Raw genomic sequence first — 19,482 nt, 5'->3', positions numbered from 1 at the left:
AAAAATCACGCCCACAGGTCAAAAAGTCTCCTGCCCAGATTAAAAGACCCTTGTAGTAAGCACATGTAGTAAGAAATGGGTGATGTAGCCACATGTAAATTTGCTGACCAATTGCTAAATGGTGGGAGGGCTATAGGCAGTTACTAACCTGAACCATATAAATTCATTAATTTTGTATGGGGTGGTTTGCTAGCTTTGTGGGACACCACCACCTTTTCTGTGCAAACTTGGAATAAACAAATGTCTTGTCTCTGCGGATCCTGTTTTCAGGACAACAGTGCCAGTTTAAGCTGCCAGAAATTTAACCAGAGTTTAACTGTAACCATGAAAGATGGTGTTCTACTTTCAACCTCTGGTACTGCAACACACATCTCTTGTGCTTCTTAGGCATCTCTTGCTGAGATTAAAGCATCTTGAAATCCGGGGTACTTCAAGCATAAGCATCTATATGAAAATGCTGGTGTAGTGAAGAAAACCCCGTCAGTAATTAGTTCTTGCCATAAGCTTCTCTGCACTGTGAAAGCACATCTCAGAGGAACAAGTTCATACAAAATGTTTGTCAATTTATATTTGTTACTGAGAAGCTACACTTCAGCATTAAACACAGCGCCTTGCAATATCTGGATAAGGCTATGGAAGGACAAGGCAGCCAAGATTCTTGAGTCACTCTGTGTCACAACCTCAAGTGGGCAATACAGAGACTCAGTGTTGCTAAGTGGGTGTCCTAACCTTGCTGAGGGCTTCCACTCTCTTGCTTCCTCTTCCTTTCCAAAGAGACGCTTTATTTCCTCACCATGGGACAGCTTATAGAAGGCTGGCTAATGTGCATTAAATGATGGAAACAGCATGCCATTTCTACACTCATATCACTACCTGGCTCCTTCAACAGTACAGATTTGCACATAAGCACAGAATCTATCAACTTACATCACCTGCAAAAGGAATTGCATGTTACCTATCTCCATAGGTTACCATTTTTTACCACATATACAGGGCAATCCATAGACCCATGAGAGATCCACAAAAGACTGTAGCACTCAAGAGTGCCATAAAGATAAGGCTGTTCCTGTCTTATGCCAGCTCCACAAAAATATGTTTCCTAGGGTATGGTGTTAAGTGTGGAAACAGAGGGAAAGAAAACAAATTAAAAAGTTCCTTTTCATGACCAGAAGACAGATGTTGCCCAACCTCCCCCCAGACAGCTTCCTCTGAAGAACTGAAGGGTGAATTTTCATCTTACTTAAGTGAGCTTCATTCATATGAAGCAACACAGTTCTGGCTCCCACAGTTATGCCTGTAAACCATGTCCTTCTTGTGATTTTTCTTCCTAGCTACGTCCGGAGCACCTCGTGCCAGACAGACAGATGAGAAGTTTCAAATGTTGCTAAAGAAGTCTAGACGAAGACTTTCAACACAGGACAGCAAAGGAGACAAAGATTTCAGCAATCAGGTTTCCACAGGCACCATTCTGTTCCTTCAGATTCATGAAAGCTTTTTAAAAAGGAAATCCCCATCAAGTGTTTCAGATACACAGCTTACCCTGGAGACTTCTACGTATTTCCGTGGTTTCACAACACATTTTCCTGTTAATTTGGAAATACTTCTCTCTCGCTGGTAACTGGTTGATAAGTCCACACAAACAACAAGGAAAACTGACAGAGCATGCCAGGGAACCAGAGTTCTCTGACTACATACACAAGCTGTCAAAAGAACAGGAGGGTCTTGAGACAAAGCGTCTCCCTGTACTACACCTCTTCTACCAACATTAAATACAGCACAAAATTGGAAAAAGTTAAAGGAGTACTACAATGTGATATTAAAATTTAAGGAACAAAGACAAATAAAAGTAAGAATAATCACACAGCTTGAAGAAATGAGGAGACAGAATCACACATGCAGTAGTAATGGCCTTCATGAAGAAAGCAGACAATGTGATGCAATAAAGTAGAAAGACTTTTAGTGCTCATTTATCTTGATTTTTTTTAATAAATAAATGAACAGATTCCTCTGGTTAACCAGGAGATTGCAAATGTCAGTTTAAAGGCCCAAGTAAAATCAATATATTTAGGCTGGAATCACACATCTTGTTGCAGCTGCAACTGAGCTGAATTGAAAGGAGGGTATCAAACCCAGCTACTCATCACCAGCCCACCTCACCTATTCTGGAGACCACTGCCTTTCCCTTCACATTGGCCATGTAACCCCACCTTTCACCCCAGCCACACTGGACGTGGGTAGAAGGAGAACATCACTGTGATCATCTGGACTTTCTATTTTATTTGACAGAAGGCAGCTGAGGAATCACCCACCTTGTAGAAAGTAAGAAAGCACTCATCAGCGATGAGTACTGGTAGTATTCTGGGAAGACATCATTATAACCTCACATGGGACTGCAGCTCAAGTTACACTTTCAGAAGCCTAACAGAAGTGTTCCACCAATACCTGCAGGCTGAAGCATGCTCTGGCAGTCAGCTACAGAGTTTTCTCCTTGCACTCTTCCATTCACACCAGTTTCACAGCTACAACTTCACTGCACATCCAGATGCAAAAGCTACATGCAGTACAGCCAAGACAGTTGCAGTCTTTTGCTGCTGTGCAAAACCTGTTGTGAGAGAACTGAAAAAAATGTGACCATTTGTGTCAGAAATCAAGAAAACAAGATATACTATAGCCCACTTCCACACCAGAAAACCCATAAAGATATTGAAAAATTTCTATAGTGATATACAAGGAGTTAAGTCTTACAGGTAGAGGACTAAGTGCAGCCTGACTTAAACCAAAGAAATTACATTTCCTTACTCAAAGGACCTGCAATGATGCTTTGCTCTCATACCCCAAATCAATGAATGCAGTAATTCAACTCTAAAGTGGGCTACTAGTTTTTTACATGAAGCTTTCAAGGAGAGTCAATCTCAAAATGACTAATATGTCTTTCCTGCTCATAGTCTGGTCTCTCAGTGAATACCTTCCAAATTTAGTAATGACTAAAACAAATCAGCCTAATTACCTGGAAAACCTGGTATACTGACTTTCAGTTTCCAGATCATATAACCTTCTCCAAGTCAAAACTCTGAAAATACTGAAAGTATAAGAATTAACACCAAAGGCGACACATTCTTCATCCATGAGGCTGGGTTTTATTCACATAAGTAAGTAAATACAGTGACTCCTTTGTGTAACGGGCAAGATCAGATCAAAAATACCCATGGGCCACACAATGCAGGCCAAACAGGACAGAGAAAAATGTACTCAGACCTCTGTATTTAAAGGTTTATCTTCTGCAAAATACTGAAAACTTGTTTGTACAGGTTAAGCACACCGCTCACTCAGTTCTGAACGTAATACTGTATTCGTATGGATTACAGGAAAGAGGAGCTTTTATACTACCATAAAAATTATCCAGAACTATTATTATCTTGAGTTAAAATCATTTCAGCAACTTCCTTTTTCTCAGAATTTCACCAATCCTTTAGTTTCTGGTACTAAAACAACAACAAAAATCAAACTAAGGCTGTATTAAACTTAAAAAGTGTCTTGAGATTATTTATCTTCTTGGTCTTCAGTTGTTGGTTTAGAATGCATATCTCCTTTTGAATTTACTGAGACTTACATTCAGGACCACATTGCTTAATTACCGTTTTTTACTCTTCCAAGGAGACAGATAAATTAATTAAATCTATGAAGAATTTGGGTACAGTACTACTGAGAAAGAAAACCCTTAATTTTCTATTACATACTTCACTACATTGATCAAAAATGGAAGACAGCCTGGAGTGAATTTGCCTGTAGGTAAGTAAACCTTTCATACCCACAAGAAAAGAATAATGTTGTCTTGAGAATTTATGAAACTTCACGCATTATTTCAATGCTATCATTTTTAACCTGCAGTGCAAAGACCATCCGTGTATCTGCTAGAAGCAGTAATAACGATAAAATGATATACTTGTAAGTAGATGCAAAAAAAATTACCACGCAGAGGCTATGCCTTAAAATTTCCTCTTGCAAATGTCCTATTACAGACTGATTTTGTAGTTATGCCAGTCACATTATACAAGTTCTTAAATTCAATGCGAACAAAATCACAATACCAGAACATGATGTAAAGTTCTAAGCATCACTTAGAACACTGCTTTCAATCACTTAAAATTCAATGTCAATGCTCATTTTGCCAAAGAGATATCAGATAACAGACTGATTTAATGTTCCAATGGAAACAGCAGGGAGAAAACAAAAGGACATAACCGCACACAAATATGTATATAATTAGGCTGCATGTAAAAAACTCAATTCTTAGATAACTTTCAAGACGGGATTCTCCTTGCAGAGGTGTTAGTGCTAATGTTGCTACTCATTTCAAAGCAATCAGGTTCTGCCTCTAAGTGTAATGGCCTGTTCGTTGTGAATACAGGAACACACACTTTTCCATGTACTATCTATCACCTATTTTCTGAATCAGGAAATACACCAGGAACATAGTATGAATAGTATGAATCTTCCATTAAGAAGAATACTATTGTTAGGGTTATTACTTAGGAGACTGCAGTTTGAAAGAGAAGTATTTTTAACAGCACAAGTTACTGGCAAAGCTTTTCATGTTTGTTTCTATATAAGCAGAGAGTAATGTTTCATATATGGTCAGTAAATTTTAATCAAGCAGTATGAAAAAAAAACAACACATGGTATTGCTAAGAACTTAAAAGGCCACACCTGAAGCTCATTAACTTTTTTCCTGTCCCCTTACGGAAACTACACAATATAATGTATACTAAAAACTTTCCTATTTCTGTACTAGATTTGAACTATAAACAACTGCCAAGTTCTTGGTTTTTTTTTTTCCTGCATATTTTGATTTTTCTTTACATAATCTTGCTACTAGTCAAAGAGATAAAAACCAAAATATCCGTTTTATTATAATTTAAAGGGGATCAAACTAAAAGTGTCTTTTATACTGACTTCAGATGACCTGACACAACTTGCCCAACTACCTCTTTCATGCAAAGTTACTACAGCCGCTGAAGGTGGAAAACAGGCTATCTATAGCCAGTTTTACATTGGCCAAACATAATTCTTCAGAAGGTTCATAATCTGATCAAATCAAATCAAACTGACACACAATCATAATATATTCTAAGAAGGGTTTACTGAGCTACTGGCAGCACGGATGTTCTGTATGAATGTTTTCTTTCCAATGACATTTTCTTCTCCTAGTATACATTTTCCCTATTCAGATTTCATAAATTCATTTTTATGCTGGGGAAACTACAGCAACAAAGTCACAGAAAATTAGACTCAAAAGGTAAAAAGAGGAGATTCAAATGAAGAAGCTTAAACAACCTTTACTGTAGCAGTTACTCCACTTCTTCTATAATGCTTTCTTGACTTTGATCTTTAAACCAACTCATGAAAATATCTTCAAATTTACAGGCCACCAGTAAGTGGGTCTTAAAAAAAATATTATACCACTATAAAGCAGGAATCACAAGCACTTCTTAACCATTTGAACTGTCAACTGATTAATTATAATACTGAAACAAAGGCCAGTTTAAAAAACTTGCCCTTATAAAGGAGAGAGAGGAAAAAGAAAGGGGGAAGGGAAGGTCTCGTGAGCAAGCAAAACTGAGTGTCAGGGAGAAAGGTTCAAGAAAATTTATTATGTTTGCTCACATTAACAGAGGCATTTCTCCCCAACCCCATTCAGACAGAAAACAAAACAAGGCAGCTCTTCTCACCACCAACTGGTGCCCCTTGGCTGGAAGCAACTCCAGTTTTCACATTCCTGTCGGCATGTAAAGCGCACCACCACTTCCCTTCTCCCACCCTTTTGTTCCTACTTAATATGTGCATTTTGCTCAGCAGTCTTGCTTTGCTGTTAAACAACTCATTTTTTCCTTGCCTTCTCTGCTTCAGGAGGAGGCAAAAATAGCAGGACTTTGTCACAAAATATAAAGCTCACTTCCTGTACCTTAGCACTCACTTTCGTCTCCTTGTCTCCTATCTGGCTACCAAATAGGTCTTAATCTGTAAACAAATGATTTGCTGTACAATTAAACCATTCAGCCTGTTTTTTTTTTTTTTTTCCCTTCTTTCTTTGGCTTCTTGGCTGCTGTTCAATGTGGAGGCTCATAGGTTCTTCTATTATTCAGTGCTGGTTAAAAGGCAATAAGCTCATTCAGAGGTTATAGAACTATAAGCTATAAACAAAAGCATTTAATGCTTCTCTGATGCACTGTGGCTTTTGCCAGATAAATTAATAATGTGTGGTCGTGTGTGTGTATGCACATACGTGTTAATGTGTGGGGCTGTTTTTTATGTACTGGCCTGGTTAAAAACTCTGGATGTCTGTAAGCCAGTTATTGTAAACTACAAATGCATACTTTTTTATTTTCCACTTCTATTTTGTCCTTGTACTTTTTTCTCAATAACTGACAATCACAGAACTGCAATTTATCATGGCTACAGAGATGAACCTCAAAGACTTTGATGTTGTATGAGGAAAAAAGAAAAAGACATGCTGCTGAAGCATTTCACAATGTTTGCATATATTGTTCCCTTGTAGAACAATGTTACGAATCACAGAAGCCTACCAGGCTAAGCAAAACCTTCAGAGAAAGAAATAACACATTAGGCTTCTCATCTCTGCAGTTAAGAGTACCTCACAACCCAAGAGAAAACAAAGTAACACAAAGGTAATTTTCCCTTACCTCAGTTTTTCCAATTTTGTTCTTGGTGAAAAATAAGTTCTCAGGGATTATGAACCAAAACACAGCCTATGTGTGTTTGCCTTCATTCAGATGTTTATACATACAACACAGGGCTAGCAGGCCACCACTTCAATGTGGGATGGTAAACATAACGAAATATTTTTTAAATGCGACTATAAATAAGTGAATTATTGTAAATGAAAAGCTAAATTTACAGTTGTAAATCTCATTTAGAAATGACAGGTACTTAGCAATATCAACTTCAGCAATATACTTTCAATGAAATTTTGCAAGCCTGTTTAAAGTCTATTACGGTTGCTGACATCAATCTGCCAAGCTACAGAGTGCTAAGCTCCACTAAGGATTTGCACCTATAAATTTAGTTACTGGTATACTTGGATTAAACACACTGTTTCTTCATACAGGCAACTACAGACATAAGGCATTGAGGTGGACAGCCAATAGAGCAGAATTGTCACGGTCCCTCTGACACCAGTTTTGCCTGAACAAGGTCTGAAGTTCAGACTCCCACTTGCATTTAGATTCAAGTCCTTTCCAGGGTGTTTCAGTCTAGATTTCTACACTCTCCACTCAAAACTTCACTTCTTCCCCAATCAATACAAGAATAAAGGCCATATTCCTATTGCAACTGATTGTAGGAATATGAACACTGCAGGAAAAATCTGAAAATTCAAATTTATATAAAATATTTTAAAGGTATACCCAGGTACTCATGTATATGCATGTACGTACTAGTATAGACACATACAAAGGAACACATACAAACAGGTTTTAATTAACTGTACCTATTAAGACTCACCAAAGACCAAGCAAGTCTCTGTCTCCCTCCCTCCAACCAAATGACAACTTCTGGAGGTGCAGATTACAGGTGGCAGGCAGGCTGCTGGCAGGTAAGAATGTTCGTTCTCCAAAACTACTTAAAGGTAAGCAGGATTGAGCAAGCAAGCGAGAAAAGCAAGCAAGGGAGCGCAAACGGGAGAGAGGGATCATGGAGAAGAGAGAGAGAGAGAAAGAGAAAGAAAGGGGGAGAGAGAGGGAAAAGGGAGATAAGAAGAAAGAAAAGGGAGAGAAGGAGAAAGAAAAGCGAGTGAAGGAGAAAGAAATGGGAGAGAGGGAGAAACAAAAGGGAGAGAGGGAGAAAGAACAGGGAGGGGAAAGGGAAGGGGGAGGCAGAGGGGTGGGGGAAGGGGAGATGAGGGAAAGGGTTTTGTGCCTCAAATAGTGAATTGGCACAGCATTCACAACCACAATTTAACCTCACCTGTAAGTACTGTCGTTTTTTATTTCTTTTAATTTAGCGACATGCAATGTATACTCAATAATAACCAACCGTGCTGGTTTTGTAAAATTACACAGTAAGAGGCATTTTAAACCTGTAATAAATATTTCAGTGTGAGGAAAAACGTAAATCTTGGAAGTAGTCTGAAAATAGTTAGCAACTTTTCCTCCCAGCGTAAATCTGAAGACTCAAAAATAAATATTCAAGAGCATTAATTTGTTTCTAGTTGTGTGCCTGCAAGTAAAACAGCAGCCATAATGTGGAAATTTGAATCACATTTTGCAGCTAATTGGAAACAGATTAGAATTCTGCCTCAGGGGGACATTGTCGAACTAGAAACTGGAGCAATGAAGAAAGAGGTGAAAGCATCGTGAAGAGCTGACAGATTAACAGTGCTCAAGGCAATAAACAGGTACTAGATGAAAATGAATGTGCTTCACTGTACTGAATGCAGTTTTCAGTCACATCTCAGCAATAACAGCATACCGCCATGAAACTATTATTTTGAGAGAGATGGTGAAGGAAAGGGTAAGAACAAACGAAACACTATTCAGGCAGCGTGCAGAAAAAATACAAATCATATAGTGGCTCAAGTTGTTACAAGAACAATCAAATTGGTCATACTGGACCCTGTTTTCTAACCTGGACTCATCTCAAGTAGGGTTTACGCAGATGTAATGCAATGAACTATTGACTTGAGAAAGGGCTGTAAAACCCTTGCTCCCTGTGAGCAAGAGTCAAAGCATTAAGTTTTTAAGGGAGAAAAAAAACCCACGGAGATTTTACATTTTTTTAAGCTAAGAGTAACACAGAACCCTGCAGACAGATAAATCACAGAGAGGAGTGAAATATCCTTTTTAAAGCGTTACTAGGAAGGATTGGAAGGGAATATAAAAACAAAAATAAAGTATAGAAGCTAATATACCAATGCTGTAATGGAAACAGCTGCTGGCTTTCTCCTTCAATGTCTGGCATCTGGTTTAGCATCACAGGAAAGACTGTTAAAAGATCTGAACGTGAAATGTGAATATAGACTATTACCCAGACTCAGTTGCTGTATTTATAAAACAGTAGCAGCTCTTTTTTCATGTGTATATGTACACATCTATACACATATGCACCTCTCCCATATATATGAGAATATATATTGATATACATACACACATACACATATACAAACCTATGTTTAAAAAGCAACTAGTAACACTAGTACATGACACTGCATCTTACTACTGGCTGAAGTGGGTAAGAACATTAATTTAGATTTTTAGTAACACTGGGTGTGGAAAACTACCTTCATTGTTCTCGAACTGTATCAGCATTTTTCCGGCAAATTCCAGAACTCCACTGCAATTGAACACACACTGCCTAACACTAAACCCAGAGCAAAAAAATTAACCAGTAAAATTTCATGTGAAGTATGTTCAATATATCCAGAAATACTCTGGAATATCAAATCCTTATCGTCACCATGGGCTAACTAAACAACTCCCTGAACATTTACTAAGTCAGTTAAAGCTACTAACAGCAAACAAAGTTCAACTGAGTAATGAGGTCCATTTCTAATTGTATTTGCTTCTAACTATTATCTTTAGTCACAGAGATATGGATCTAGTTTCATTCTCTCCTTCAAAAAGGAATAATTGGCAAAAATATGAAACCCCAAAACGACTACTGCCATTACTTCACTGCTGTAAGCCTATAATAAAGCACAGATTTGATAGCACTATCCATGTAGTGTGGTGAACCACACACAAATAAAGTTCTCTATGAAGAATGAAAACCCAAAAAACCCTTCCAATTCAAACATTATTGTTGCTTTTAATATAAGCCCTCCACAGAAATCAGCCAAGGAAGTGACAGGAAATCCAAAAATAATTTGGTCTGGCCCTGAGCACTATAAGAAAGGCGATTACAAGGCGGTTTTCGCTCTTGTCAGTGGCTGAGGTAAGCATTAAAGACTGTAAAAGCTGTGCTTATCTAGTGGACACTGATGGTACTGCTCCCGCAACAGTTGTATTTTTTCAGCCATTCGGCACAGCAGCACTGAAATTCATCAGTAAAGGTGGCATCTGAGTCCTGTGAATTTATGTTTGTTGAGTTTTGTTGTGGTTTTTTTTGAGGGGGTGGACTTAACAAAACCCTTGAATTAAATCAGTGGCTAATGCAAATTACTAAATGTGTGCAAAATCAAACTGCCTAGTGCACCTAGTTAAAGATGCCAGATGTGCCACAAGCTTTCCTGGGAAATTGAGCCTAAACATGGTGCTTTCTTTTATCAGAATGAAGAAAGCAAAGCCCTAGGAGTTTACAAAACTGTGACCAATTGAAGCTTTACTCTTCTGTTGCTAATTGAGGCATGAGCAAAAAAGCCAGTTTCTGAGAGCAAACTACAAACATATACTTTTTATATTCCATCGCCACATGGTAAAAAACAGAATCAAGCTGACTGGTAGAAATTCGACTGCCAACCAAAGACCATGCTATTATTTCAAACTGTTACAGGAAAGCAATAAAATTGCTACCAGGTCTCCTCATGTCAATAAAGAGCCATCAGGGAAATGTAAGGAAAAGAAAATACATCAAAACCTCGAAAGTTCCTTTAAGTAAATATACACTTCTGTGGCATAATGCCATCTGCTTCTTGGTTAACTTGACAATTCAACAACTAGAATAGCAGTGTTTTGAAAGCACCCAGTAACCACAATCAATAGATTTTAGTTTGCTCTTTTGACTGTAATAACTGCATCCACATGCTAATAGTGGCATATACTTCAAACACCCACATAAGGACTTATTATTTGGTGGAGATTCTCAGGATACAGAAACCTCAGCCAAGCTGTGTTTGTGCTCAAGAATATGATCAAGACCAGGAAGACTCAAACACTGAGGGAAGGTGGGAGAAGATAAGGGAAACAAATGTTCGGTATCTTCTTTTTCTGAAGACTGGCAAGTCAGAATGGTTCAGGAAGATTCATCATAAAGGACATAAAATTCAACACAGAATGTCTTCACATCAGAATTACTGAAACAACGAGCTTTGCATCTAATTCCCAAGGGCTCTGATCTGAACAGCCTCAGTCAACTACAGGTAGATGCTAGAAATGTTGATTCCTCTGAGATTTAGCAGTATTTGCCAACTTACAGGAAAAGCAGACATACTAAAAACTTCTGTCACTAAAATATAACTTCTTTACTTGCAGTGCTGGCTTAAGACTTAAGAAAATTTAATCAACACCATAGCTAGCCTGCAGCTGGAAAACCAATATATACAGTCATCAATCCTACTTAATTTCATGAAACCTACCCTACACTCCCAGTTATGTTGTTTAATCAGTTTTCTATGTAAGCATACATATTACATATGTGTACATGCAAACAGAGGCATGAGAGGAAACCACCTATTCCCATTCCCCTGAATTTTCTCTCAGCTCTTTCAAAGAAAGGGAGAAAAAATACCTACAAGAACTTGCTTGTCAGTCAGGTCACTCTGAATAATTTTACAACCTTCCATTCAAATGTAAAGGTTTTGTTCCAGTTGCCAAGACCATTTAGTCAGAATTGAAAGAGAAAATTCGATAGAGTCTTACTGAAACTCTGGCTACAGCATAATCAAAAGTCAGTCTGATCTTCGTATTTGCCCAAATGGCTACTCACTGAAGTAAAGGCTACTACAGCCTGAAGTAAACTGTGGTTTTAATTTAAGAGTGTAATAATTTTATTTTTTTAAATCTTGTGATTTAAAATCTCATTTTAAGAAAACTCATAAGGTCCTGCTATGAAAAATTGTTACCTTTATTAAAATTAGCTTATTTTAAAGAGATTTTTAAGGAAATTAAAGAAACATAGCTTGTATTATTATTCTTTTTGGTGAAACGCTGCACCATGAAAGAGCTCCACTGGGCAGAAACACTCTGGTGCAAAAAAGGAAAAAGAAAAAAAAAACCAACATCAGACTGAAATGGAAAAACAAATATAACAAACTTCTCTAAATTTTAAAAGCTATTTACTTTTTGCGCTTACATCATCATTTTGAAATTTTCATGGAACACTATTTTGCTGTTCTTCACCCAACAAGGAATGCTGTGTACAGACCAAATTTTTTTAAAAATGTCAATACATTTTCTGTGATTATTACTAAGAAATAAAAATAACCCCTTGACACATAAACACACTAAAACAAACACTGGTTTTCAGCAAAAATATGTCCAGCCCTTCAACTGAGGTCACTTCACAGATCCACAGGTGTGACCCCGTCTAGGGACTCATGTATTTCAGTTGTAAGAAATAAAGCACAGCTGCGGTCAGGCAAGTCTCTCCAGCCTTTCAGGAAAAGCAGTGACATCATCATCACGTATATTAGAGCATTATATAAGTGTAAGATAAAGCTGGTACAGTGCTAAGCATATTACATAGAGAATAACCTGATTGTTGGATCATCTGTATGAAGTATCTTAGCTCAGAGCAAGGCAAGACTATAAAACTTGACTATATTCACCAATCCCAACTTGATAACCATGGAAGAGATCTGAAACATGCAGCTGTCGTATTCAAGACGTGAATACTACTGTATCTGAGAAATACAGAACACGTGGCAGCGACACGAAGCTGGCAAAGTAGCTGCGAACATGTCTAAACTTTTTTCAAGGGTGCGTGATGAGAATCCAAAATGTATGTGTTTTATCCAAAAGAGATGTAAAGGTGGACTTCGTGATAGCAAAAATGTTAGTATTTCTGAGACTGCATTCCTGTTGATAGTTGTAAAAATGTGCTCAATACCTCATGTACCATGTAAGATGGGAGAAAATGGATTTTTTTTCTACTCTTTCGGCCTACTTTTACAGACGCAAATTGCCTGCATAACACGGAGCAAATAAAGAGGAACCTGTATACAACATGGAAAGGATGTGTCCAATTAACAGAAAGCAGGACACAGAATCTCCCGCAAAAAGTCAGTACTACAGAGACCACTTACATCTTAAGGGAAAAAAAAAAAAAAAAAGAAAATAAAAAGATAAATATTTTAGCATACAAGAAAAGTGCACATTTCAGATTCGTGATTTATGTTGCTGTCAATAAAATAACTTCCAATTATTAAGGCCCTGGTAGGAGAAGCTGGAATGCATTATGTGTTAATGATCACAACCAGGGGTCCATGCTTTACTCTTTTGTCAGAGCTACAGCAGATCCTCCCCGCGGCTTCACCATTAACATGTCTGTTTCCTGTCAGACCACTCAGAGATAATGTCATTTATCTCAGGGAGGCACAAGACCAGTCATTAGCTTCAGTAAAAGACCTCAAACAAAGGACGGATGGTTTTTTATCCAGGGCTGCAGCCAAGAATCTCATTGCCTAACAGTTCAGAACTTAAGTTATCTTTAAAAGAGTCATTTTCCTCCTATCAACAATTCTAGAACACTTCTCTGAAGAGCAGAAAAGTCTCTGCATGGAAAATTTTAGTCAATGGTTTTATCATAAGCAATTAGGTGACTGATAAGAGCTTGCTGAAGTTATCCTTTGAAAGGCCGCTTCCCCCTCACCCGACCCCCCCAACCCGCGCCTCCTTTTACCTCATAGGGAAAACCTGACAAAGTAATTCACGTTCTACCTAAATAGTACGACCTTTGAAGAACTGACCCTTATTGTGTTGGCCTGCAGGAGGTGATTCACTGTTATAAATTCTTCAATGACTGAGCTTCTGGAAATCTCTTTAAATGAAAGTGAAACTGGTTAGATGTATGTACAAACATGTGTTTTCACAGTCTCTCCTGTATTACTGCATTTCAGAAAGCGTCTATAAAGTGCCAAGTGAACTTTTAAAATAATGATAATAATAATAAAAAAAATAGAAGGAAAAAATATGAGCAAATCTCAGCTATTCAATTCCTGGTTTTATGCTGAAAACTAGGAACAGATGGGACTTTCCATGTTACTTGAATCTGGTTATTGAACACCTCTATGGTTATGGGAGATTTTGCTTAGCACTTTTAACATACATTTCATTTATTGGACTATAAAATGCTGCTTTGGAAAAACAAGTCTTTATATGGCTGTAATTAAAACAGTCTTGCAGGAAAGCCCTTTAACATGGAGAACATGGTTAACCTCATGACACCTGGACAATCAATCCTTCCCTTTTTACTGGCTATTTATGAAGTTATTAAAATCGTAAAATTACCAATGCCCAAAGTGAAATATCTTTCCAGTAGTTTTGAGTAAGGTTATCAGCTTCCCTACTCTATTTTATAAACGTTCTAGACCAGCCTCCATTCTGCTACGCTAATTTTGCTTTGCACAGGAATTCAATAGCGGCCCTGATCATACATATTAGCAGAGGTCAGCACGTTCACACGAAAAAGCTTTCCTTGGCCAAAGGGCAACACCTCTTTACCCAGCTCAAAAAGCACCTTCACACTACTAGACAGCACTACAGAACTTTAAGAACCTTTAGCTGTGCTTATTGTTATCAATGTTTTTAACAGCTAAATCCCTTATGTAGTTTTCAAAACAGTTTGCTGTCAAACAACAATAGACTTTGTTCTTTAATTACAGCAAGTGACCTCCTTGCCCTTTTATTTCACAGTGAATAAACTACACACAAGGCCAGCAAGAAAAGTACATGAAAAGCATTTAACATAATTAATCAAATGATTTACATCAATAGGTAAAATGCAGTTTCCTGATGAAGTGCAAAACATCCTTAATCCACAGTATTACAAAGTAAAGCTAAAGTAAACAATACCAGCCAACATGTTAATTTGCTGAAGACTTTCAGATGCGAAATGCAATCTTAATGAGAGAAGCAATAAGCTAATACAAGAGACAAAGTCAATCCTTAAGTATCACTAGACTGATTCGTTTAAAAACTGCAACTAGACACCTCTAATTATAGCTTTGTATCTTCTGCATTATTTTCACATATACTGATTATCACACGTCAAATACAATTTTCCTGTATCTGTGTAAACTCTGACTGAATCCCAAAGTCTCCCTGCAACACACACAAATTCTTGTAGATACTCTGAATGCTTTTCAATGTAACAGCTATGAAAGACAAAAAAAAAAAAACCAACCAAACAAAAAAAATTAGCAGATGAAGAGTTCATGCTGACAGTCAGTAACTGTGCTAAAAACAGTATGGAGGAGAAATGGAAAAATGGAGACAGGTTTTAACACCAAAATTCTTAGGAGTGGTTAGCCTACCTGTCAAAGCTACTTACTCAGACATGGCACTGGTGGCTTAACCACAAAATGGGCTGCACAAATATAGCTCAGACATTTTAGAATTACAGCATACTTTGACTTTATCCACATATTAGGGGAGTGGCGACTTTTACAACATGCTTGCGGTTTCTGCATGAAAGAGCCAACAGAGCACAGTCATTGATTTAATTCGGCTTCGTAAGATCCAATTTATCATGTTTTACATGCCTTTCTGCAGCAAGGAAACAGAATAAATAGTCCAAAAATAGACACTGAACCATACTGTGAAAGCTGAACAGCGACTAAAACTCCTGGGAATCTGCTTCAAGCTTTTCACAAATTGTAAACAAATGAAGTATTGTATTCCACACCACATAAAAGACCTGCAGATTTTGAATCACCAGGCATGAACTCATTTGTATTTAAGAGGAAACATCCAAATTCGTGAGACATGTCTTTCACGTTAAGATAACCAGAAATTGATTTTTAAACGTGGGCTTGTTATCTACAGACACAAGCTGCTTTGTGCCAAGTACAGCAGATATATTCTAATGTATAGGCAAAGCAAGAACACTCAATGAATCTGAAATCTTTCTAAAAATAAAAAATCTTTCTGATGATTATTAAACATCTGGGGTCAGAAAGCCAGAACAAAACATAATACACTTAAGTTTTATTAAGAGTGCCACAGGCTGTGCTTAAGGTTGCAACCATTGCCAGCAACGAGCTTTATTATTGTGAGACCCTACGGGATATTACTTCAGACAGTAAGCAAGCACGCTATTGTGCCAGACAATGGCCAACACTGCACGACTCTAATGTGTGAAGTCTGTGTTAGAGTCGGTGTGTGCCAACAGCAGTGGCTGTTGCTGGAAATGCAAGCTCCAGACCTCCTCCTGCAGCAAGAGCCACCAGACAGCGCGTACCTCTGCCTCTGAGTATTCCGTACATGTTCATTCTCAATCCGCATGCCGTCCCATTTACATCGTACATAGGGTTTCTGGTGTGTATAGGGATTCTTCATGCAGTTTCCTGTGTGAGCATAGTTAAAAGAACACAAAACCGGGAGAAACCACGCAACCCTCTAATCTCTGTTGCCATGACAGCAGCCTTTGAGATCCTGAAATGTTCAGATTGCCAGCTAAACAAAATTGTTCAATGTGAACATTTGGCTGAGAGATTAAAAGGCTAAGGGGGTTACAAAAGGGCAGTACCTCCCACATTCCAGGCAGCCACTGAATCCAATCAAACGGCTCTGACTCTTTAACCACAGCCATTGTGAAGAGCGGATTAGGGCAATTTATCTAGATAGTTAAAACAGATTAGAGAACTGCAATTTGAAGACTACTGGCAACAGAAGTAAATGCCTACTGTACTAAATTAATAAAGAGACCAAGAGACCATGAGATTTTAGGATACCTTTTCGCCGCGCACAGAACTTCTCATAAATCAAAAAGCACAAACATAAACACATGAATTACAGCAACCTGGACTCTCATCTGCATTTAGAAAAGGTCACAAGGCTCATTCAAATTCATCCCTAGATATGCTATCTTAAAAGCAGCAATATGCATACAATATGAAATTTTATTTGTTCCTTGCCTTGAACAAAAGCCCTTGAAATTATTTTCCAGTTTTAGCAAGTATCAGATGTCATAAACACCCAGATCTAATCCTCCAGCAAATTTAAATAGTACAAAGCCTTCAACATGACCAAAATACAAAAAAAAAAAGCCAGTAACAGGTCATAGAAAGACATAAATTTTCCCTGCGACCTCCAGCCCTCCCAGACACTTACAGTTAACACGGACCCAAAAGTTTTTCCATCACTGAATGTTCATTCTGGGAAGTTGTAAAAGCAATTAATTTAAGAGCAACAGCTGACAATAAAGTCACAATCTAATACTCTGAGAACGTTCAGTGGGCAAGGAGACAGACAATTTATTTTTCAGGCAGACCAGGTTATCTTTGTTTTACAACCTGTAGAATTCATAGGACTCGTAATCTCAGGGCAAACACTTGCCCCAAGGTCTCCCAGAAGACACCTTCTGCCCTACAGACAGCAGAATTCCCACTGACACCAGAACCTCCTTGAGCCAGCAGTTAACAAAAGCCAAACTCTCATTCCACCCTTCCCAAAGAAGAGTCATGGCCATCTATTCTTACAGAAAACATCCTTCATAACGTAATAGGAAGAAAAACACACACTTATGGGGTTTCTTTCATACATTTCAACCACTCAATAAATGAGCAGCTCACACCTGAGAGCTGTCTCAGACAGGAAAGCTCCCCCAGACAGGAGACTAACTGCTCCCCTCTGTTCTGAAAGCTGCTTTGCACACACACATCTCAGCACAAGGTGAATTGCCCTCCTTCCAGCCCTCTCCTTCCAGGAGGAAGAGAGGCACTGCCTGTCTGCTGGCTCCTTCCTCCCTGTTCTCCACACCAGCTTCTGGGGCCTCTGGGCTGCTGTTGTACCACAGGAACCCCCCTGTACAATAAGCACCCTGTGTCTCCAACAGAAAGCAACAATGGAGCCCGGGTCTCTGGCAATGCCTTCTGTTTTGCCCCCTAAGCACAATCTCAGCTTCCGACAAGAGGAGGGAGAAGGGTCCCTTTAGACTCTGTGAGAGGAACAGTCATGAATGCCCACTGGTGTTGTGGAAAAGGGTCAGCACAATAACGGACTTGCTGCTCCTGGAGCCTAAACTATGCACACCCCTTGCCAAAGACACAGATCTCCACCCTGCAAACATGTGCCATCCCATTGGTACCAACACTGCAGCCTCTGCTAAAACCAGGGACAGCTCAGTCAGGGCCATTTCCAGGTCTCTTCTTCTGGGTGAGTGCTATCAAAAGGAACAGCCAGAACGTAAACATTCTCCAGTGTCCAAGGACAGGGAGAGAAGGTAAGGAAGAGCAGTACACTCAGAACATGGTGTCTTCTGTCTAGGGAAGAGGTCTCGGTGTTTCTTTTTTTAAGGGAAACTGGAAGAACATATGTGTATCATGAATACACCAAAGAGGACAAAGGAGCCAAACACAGAGTTGTTGGACTGTTATTAGAGACACAGGGACACACAGAAGAGCAGATGTGGAGAGGAGCTTTGTCCTACCTTTTCTGTTTTCAATTTCTTGATTCGCCTGTGGCTCTCCTCCTCCTCCTCTTCCTTCTTTACCAAAATAGAATTTCCCAGTAGTCCTGAATCCGGGGTACTTTTGCTCACTTCCCCCATGGCAGAGGAGGTGCACTGGAAGGGGCTGCTTCTTCCACCACTGCCTCCCTTGGCCCCGAAGCCATAGAGATGCCCAGGGGGAGCCTGGCTGCTGCCACCCCCACTGCCATTGGGATGGCCCTGCTGCAGGTCATGCTGCTTGTCCTTCCTGGATTTTCCCCCATCCTTATCCCTCTTGGAGCCTCTGCTACCTGGGGCAGCTTTACCTGGCTTCTCCTCTTTGTTTTTCACACAGGAGGCAATGGTGGTGCTATTGCTGGTGGTGTTATTGCTGTTTGGGTTACTGCTCGTGCTTTGACCCAGTGATGAATTCATGCCAGTTGCCTCTCCAGGGCGCCCTTGGACTTCCTGCCTCTTGCCAGCACTGCTGATCTCAGGAATCCCATACAAGGCGGCAGAAGGCAGAGATTTATTAGCATCCTTAGAAGTTTTACTCCTTTTCAGTTTTGATTTGCTAGTCTCTTTGTGAGAGGAATTCCCCTGGGGAGCTGATGGCTGAACAGAAGCAAATTTTAGGCCATCAGCTAAGGCTGAGGTAGTATTAGCACCACTGGAAGCCAGACCCCCGCAATCCTTGGAGCTGGTGTTGCTGCTGCTGGTGGTACTAGTAGAATTATTCATCTCAAGTTTCTGTCTGTCCTTCTCCAAATCGGCGTCCAAATCGATAATTAAATTCCCAACACCGATTTCCCAATCATCTCCACTGTCATAAGTATCAACTGCATTTGGATCCACACCTTTTCCTGCAGTAGAAGTGTTCAATGACATCCTGAAGATGAGATCTCTAGAGTCAAAATCCAATGAACTTTCTGTCGGAGAGGTGAGGACATTCGTTTATCTCCACTGGGCTCTCTTAGGTTCAACTCTTTTTGTCTTCCTCCCCCAGGTTTGTCTACATTCACAACCTGCAGTCCACGTCCACCTTGCCCTGTGAGGAGGAGAAAAGTCGAGTATTTATTGTCTGAGTGTAAGGAGAATATAATAGGCCTAATAAAAAGGGGGCGAGGTAGGGGCGGTCAAAATTATTCATCATTGACACAT

General features: G+C 39.2%; 1 protein-coding gene across 6 annotated transcripts in view; it reads right to left on the bottom strand.

Annotated features, from left to right (window-relative positions):
- The window catches only part of ZNF608 (zinc finger protein 608), a 91,663-nt gene that overhangs the window by 69,049 nt on the left and 3,132 nt on the right, over positions 1-19,482 (bottom strand). For all 6 annotated transcript variants that reach the window (XM_061468660.1, XM_061468658.1, XM_061468659.1 and 3 more), the window contains exon 2: positions 18,322-19,369. In XM_061468660.1, the coding sequence (XP_061324644.1) occupies positions 18,322-19,209 (888 nt within the window). In that variant the 5' untranslated portion in view covers positions 19,210-19,369. The remainder of the gene's footprint in view (positions 1-18,321; positions 19,370-19,482) is intronic.

Source organism: Pezoporus flaviventris, unplaced genomic scaffold, assembly GCF_033815535.1.
Source record: "Pezoporus flaviventris isolate CSIRO_AGI_PZ_B2104156 unplaced genomic scaffold, CSIRO_AGI_Pfla_v1 ptg000050l, whole genome shotgun sequence".
NCBI classification, from domain to species: domain Eukaryota; kingdom Metazoa; phylum Chordata; class Aves; order Psittaciformes; family Psittacidae; genus Pezoporus; species Pezoporus flaviventris.
The sequence above is the reverse complement of the archived record's forward strand: the minus strand, read 5'-3'. Positions and strand labels throughout refer to the sequence as shown.